The sequence below is a fragment of the Vanessa atalanta genome, chromosome 11 (genome assembly GCF_905147765.1).
Source record: "Vanessa atalanta chromosome 11, ilVanAtal1.2, whole genome shotgun sequence".
Taxonomy (NCBI): domain Eukaryota; kingdom Metazoa; phylum Arthropoda; class Insecta; order Lepidoptera; family Nymphalidae; genus Vanessa; species Vanessa atalanta.
The window spans coordinates 9,492,463-9,498,490 of record NC_061881.1 but is presented as its reverse complement, the minus strand read 5'-3'; the positions used below and the strand labels follow the sequence as shown (position 1 = coordinate 9,498,490).

The window sequence follows — 6,028 nt, the reverse complement described above, 5'->3', positions numbered from 1 at the left end:
TTTTTCAATTTTATTTTTTTAGATTATAATATAAAGTTTGCCTCGGCAAAGATGATTTTCCTTATCATAATAACCGACACATAAATAAGTGTGATTATTTTATGTACCCAGGTCGATTTGAATATATTAAATTTAAGGGCTTCTCATATTACACCATAATGAGTCTTGGCGAGAGTGTAACCTTCCATAAAAAAACTTTGATCTACGATAGAAAAGTAAAATATAATAATAATCAAAGTCGGGCCGACCTCTCTCGATACATTTAATATTTATACCTAAAAGGATCTTTCACCAGTTTACCAAATATCCTTTATAGATATTTTCTTCACAAATATTATCATTGAATACATTTTTCTAAAGAAGAAAATCATATAACATTTCCTAAATAATGTTAACGCATCATATTCATCATATTATGAACATCTAAAATGGTCTGATAATATATAAAATGAAAAAAATAATATTTGTATTGTTTTAATCATTACTTGATTAAAACAATACAATAAATGAACGAATAACAAATATCACATTGAGTTTCTTTTTTAAATTACAGTTACCTTATTAAGGCAAAAAAAAATTCGACGAATAATTAAATGATTTATTTTTTTATACTTAAATAATACTAGCAATGTATGAAAGAGCCGAGATGGCCCAGTGGTTAGAACGCGTGCATCTTAACCGATGATTTCGGGTTCAAACCCAGGCAAGCACCACGGAATTTTCACGTGCCTAATTTGTGTTTATAATTCATCTCGTGTACGGTGAAGGAAAGATCGTAAGGAAACCTGCATATGTCTAATTTCAACGAAACTGCCACAGCAACTAAACCGCATTGGAGCAGCGTGGTTGAATATGCTCCAGACCTTCTCCTCAAAAAATTTGCAGGCGATTAATGCAAAAAAAAAGGAATTATTCGAGGAATTATTAATACTTATACCTATTTCACCTCTAGTGTTATGTTTGTTAGGAGTTTGGACAACAATAGTCTAAGGTCTCGGAATCAAGTAAATAAAATAAGGGAAATAATGACAGTTAATTTATTATCATTTTATTTGAATTTAAATGATTGCATAATTTACAAGACATAAGGCTTCCTGGTAGCGACGTACTCCTTTACACCGGGTAAATTTCTAATCTTTTGAATGAGCGCTACGGAGTGTGGGTATTTGCGTTCAATTTCCTCTCCTAGGAATAGGTTTGTTGATTCTACGATGCCAACGAAGATAAAGTCAGCCCAGCTCAGCTGCAAGAAGAAAAAATATATTTAGAGTTTTTTAATCATACTTGGTAATAAGGCTTAATGCATATTTATACGAATTTTGTTATAAAAGGTGTTACATATTATTATTATTATTTAAGAGGTTGCATTTGTCCTTCATAAATATTGAAACTACATCCATTATGTGTTTCAAAAAAATATATTCAATAGTTTGTTTTTGTTTCACCATTTATAATTTTTTTTTAATTTATTTGCATATCTGGTCTTATTCAAAATATTTAAAATACCCGCTACAAAACTATCCGCCTCGGCTTCGCACTGGTGCAATTTATTGTTAAAGTAAATTATACGATATAACCTACAAGCATTTTTTTTAGTAAGTAATCATTAGTTCCGAAAAATACTTCTTTTTTTATGGCATTCGTTGGCGGACGAGCATATGTGCCACCTGATGGTAAGTGGTCACCACCGCCCATAGACAAAGGCGCTGTAAGATATATTAACCATTTCTTACATCATCTATGCGCCACCAACCTTGGGAACTAAGATGTTATATCCCTTGTGCCTGTGATTACACTGGCTCACTCACCCTTCCAACCGGAACACAACAATACAGAGTACTGTTATTTGGCGGTAGAATATCTGATGAGTGGGTGGTACCTACCCAGACGGGCTTGCACAAAGCCCTACCATCAAGTAAATAACCTACACAAAGTTCTATATACAAACAAACAAATTTTTCCTTTTTATAATATTAGTCTAAATAATTGTATTTATACGCTTCAATAAAAGCTGGTTTACATTTGTACAGACTGTTACTGGTTGTGACTTGCACAGTATGCTAGGAAAAATCAGCCCGAAATTATAGTAGTAGTATTCGTCTAGCAAATACTAGTCAACTGTTCCGAAGTCCACAATGCGAATAAGAGCTATCGAAAAGCAAATGTCAATATATAGGCATACATCGTCGTGACCACAGATAGGACATAGATACCGTAAGCTTAGCTTTGCGTGTCTTCTAATTGTACAATACACAATTCCGTGCGTTTCGATCGGCTTAGTTCTCGACGTCATGCGAAAATAAATGCATCATTGATCGGAACGACAAATGTGTCGGTCCGACTTTATGATCACCGACTTTAACAGTATTAATGTGTATTAGGAATTTTATTTTAATGAATACAGGAAGTTGATTATGTGTTTTGTTTTTATTATACCGAAGGCGTGTTTAGTTTAATAGATTAAAAGTATTCGTTTTATTTATAACTAGCTACCCGTCCCGTATTTCACACGGCTATATTAAGGGCATATAACTTTTTATACAATTATACATTAAAGAAAAAAAAAATCCTGATAGGAAAGTTAAAATCCTGGGCGTTCTCTACTACAATACGCATGTATTATGCATATTAGTATTCATCTTGAATCAACTCTGTTTATTGATTAAGCTGGCTTTAAATTCCGTTGCGTATTTTAAAAGATCTAAGCGTACAGACGACTTTGTTTTTTATTAGGTATAAATAAACATTTATGAGTAAGATTAGACTTAGACTGTACCTTTCCTCCGAAATAACCATTGTTGTCCTTTAAGTCTTTTTCGAATCTAGAAAAGAAATAATCAATTGTTTCAGACATGATTTCCTTCTTAATCGCTTGTTTTTTAGTGACATCCTGTTCCTTGATGTAAGCTAAGATACCTGCAAATAGACATAAATATTATGTTTTGTTTGTTTGTTAAGTGACTTGTTGAATATAATATTTACTCTGTGGTAAAATATAAGACCACGTTACACAAGGATTTCTTGTGTAATAGTCAGTTAAATATAAATTGACACGATTTTATTTTCATTTATACGATGAAAAATGGATTTTCGTACTTGTATGTCCATCTGTCGTTCTAATTCTATCTTTATAATTTTCTTATCCATATACATTATATGAATTGTACTCATAATTCATTATACAATTTCAAAATTGTTTCTCTAAAACTCAGTAAATATTTACTAGGTCGAAAGTTTTTTATAAAAGTTTCAAATTCTTGTTTAAATTTTGCGCTTAGTGTTTAATATATATTAAGTATGAATACTTCGTCGAAATTAGAGAATATGTTTTATACCCCATTATATACATATGTAAAGATGGCCCAGTGGTTAGAACGCGTGCATCTTACCCGATGATTTTGTGTTCAAACCCAGGCAAGGACCACTAAATTTTCATGTGCTTAATTTGTGTTTATAATTCATCTATTGCTCGGTGGTGTAGGAAAACATCTTGAGGAAACCTGCATGTATCTAATTTCAACGAAATTCTGCCACATGTGTATTCCACCAACCCGCACTGGAGCAGCGTGGTGGAATATGCTCCAAAACCTTCTCCTCAAAGGGAGTGGAGGCCTTAGCCCAGCAGTGAGAAATTTACAGGCTGGTAATGTATGTATATACATATAAGACTATTTCAAGTAATCTTGGTCACAACGAAGAAATTAAATAAGCAGAAAAAATTAACATAGTATATATATATATATAACATAGTATGAAAAAAAAAAAAAACATTTTCTTTTCCTTTTTACATTTGGCAATTGCCTATAAATCAATAACAGTTGAGTAGAGTATTTAAAAAAGTCAAGATAGGATGGATACAATATAATTAAAAGTAAGTTTAATTACTCACGCTGCCAGAAGTCATAGATATTGTATACAATAGAATCCAAAACAGCCTGTTCCCAGGGATCACTCGGTAAAAGATTGTGGACGTTTGCAAGGTAACGAGCGATGGCGAGTGATTGGTTCAGAGTTCGATTACCTTCTTCGTACAGAGGTAACTGACCGTATGGAAGTGCTGAAATGGAAACACGTATAAACCAAATGGACCTGGCATGCTAACAAATTTCACTCACATTTTATTTTCATCTATTTAATTAACCGAATTCTCGGTATTAAAACATCGTGATCTATCTTAGTGTATATGAAATCGTCTCACATGGGAATAAACTTAAAATATTCTCCTTACTAAGATTTACTTTTACAAAGCAGAAATACATTTACTGGCTGTTGCTGTTATCACAACATGTATAACTTCTTGGAAATCATGATTAGCTGCAAATTGATGTAAGAACTTCTTTTTTTTTTTTCAGTGCCACTGATGATAGGCAAAGGTAACTAAAATGTCAATCTAATATTTGTAATTTAACTTAAATTTTCTTGAAGACAAATTTAATCTAAATAGTTCTAAAAGTAATCGTATTTTAATGCAATTTCATTTTTATGATATAGGTAGGCGGATGAGCAAATAGGCCACCTGATGTTAAGTGGTCACCACCGCCCATAGACAATAGCGCTTTAAGAAATATTAACAATTCCTCACACCGCCAATGCGCCACCAACCTTGGGAACTAAGATGTTATGTCTCTTGTGCCTGTAGTTACCCTGGCTCACTCACCCTTCAAACCGGAACACACCAATTCTAGGTACTGCTGTTTAACGGTACAATATCTGATGAGTGGGTGGTACCAACCCAGACGGGCTAGCACAAAGCCCTATCAAACCAAAACCAAAGCCAAAAGCCAAAGCCCACCAAATTTCAAATGTAATTCGGCCACGTATATTACCAACTATTACCGTAACGGCGTAGTGGTAAATGCTCTTGAAATCTTCTCATTGAGATACGGGGCTGACACTAATTTACAGATACACGTAAACAACGACTTTTTTCATTAAATATTATAAAAAATAGTAAAGAAAAATCTAAATTTAAAAATACCACAGATAATACTAGATACTTTTAACGATTTCAAGAAAAAAAAAGAGCACCTTCTCTATGAGAAAATACATAATTTAAGTGTCGATATTCATGCTGATTGGTCAGTTTTCAGTGTATACATTTCTAAAAGATATCAATTTTCATGTAATAGATTAATTACTTACAATCTTTCACGCTTTTGATTGGCCAGTCCTTGTAACGGTATCTTACATCTTCGAACTTTTGCTTTCCATAATGCAAAATATACCTAATCGGTTCAGCGAGACCGTTTAAGTCGAAGTAATGTAATTTTCTTGCCATTTCGAACTTCACGATCTGTTCCAATAAATTCAAAGAAACGCGCTTATATTTATACCGGTGCTAACATTCGTTATCATGTATTAAAACTAAAGTAATTTCGTTACTATCACTATGTAAATTTAGTCGTATTATTTAAAACGTTGAAAATAGTTTTCCATGTGGTACAATAGATGGCGCTAATCGATTAATGCACATTTCTGAATCGCGTAGGCAAGGCTTTTAGTAAATTTTATATTAATTCATCAAAATTGTTCACTAATCGCCTATAGTATTTGTTATTAACTGTCTTATTAACCTATCGTGGAAATAGTGAAGTGCTAGGCTTAATAGTTACAGGGTTTTTCCATTGAAGTAGCAGCCCTGACTCCTGAGTCTGAAGGTTAGAAGCTGTTTTCCAGAACTATCGATAGTTGACCTCGAAAACTATTCAGGATATCGATAGTACTATCGATAGTGTCGTTTTGATTAAAACTATCGATAGTTCTCCGTGACTAATACTACGATACTATCGCTAACACCTTAACTACTATCGAATATCTATCGATAATGGACTATCGATATGCAACACTAGTTAGAAGTGTACCTATACACTCCCGTGCGTTGGATAACACGCAAAGCCGTTAGTCCTACGCTTGAACTCTTTTCGGTATTGTCGGATATGCCGTTTCATCGGGTTATGGAAGTGAGGAAGAGAGTACACCTGTGTTTGTGGACCCGCTTGTGCCCTTTGATATACCAATAAATAGAGTT

The 6,028-nt window shown here is 33.3% G+C and overlaps 1 protein-coding gene across 1 annotated transcript; it reads right to left on the bottom strand.

The window, feature by feature from the left end:
• Positions 1 to 1,035: 1,035 nt before the first annotated feature.
• Positions 1,036 to 5,294, bottom strand: LOC125067281 (glutathione S-transferase-like). The gene is made up of 4 exons (XM_047675780.1): positions 5,143 to 5,294; positions 3,890 to 4,057; positions 2,777 to 2,916; positions 1,036 to 1,243 (listed from the first exon to the last, which is right to left on the bottom strand). Exons 1-4 carry the CDS (start codon positions 5,276 to 5,278, stop codon positions 1,076 to 1,078), a joined length of 612 nt encoding a protein of 203 aa, XP_047531736.1. The 5' UTR covers positions 5,279 to 5,294; the 3' UTR covers positions 1,036 to 1,075.
• Between the last annotated feature and the right edge of the window lie 734 nt (positions 5,295 to 6,028).

Excerpts from the sequence above, each read along its gene's own strand:
- LOC125067281 (XM_047675780.1), bottom strand. The coding sequence starts at position 5,278 with ATGGCAAGAAAATTACATTACTTCGACTTAAACGGTCTCGCTGAACCG. Across the intron at positions 4,058-5,142 it reads AATCAAAAGCGTGAAAGATT|CACTTCCATACGGTCAGTTA; the intron begins GTAAGTAATTAA and ends TTTCCATTTCAG. Across the intron at positions 1,244-2,776 it reads ATGGTTATTTCGGAGGAAAG|CTGAGCTGGGCTGACTTTAT; the intron begins GTACAGTCTAAG and ends TTCTTCTTGCAG.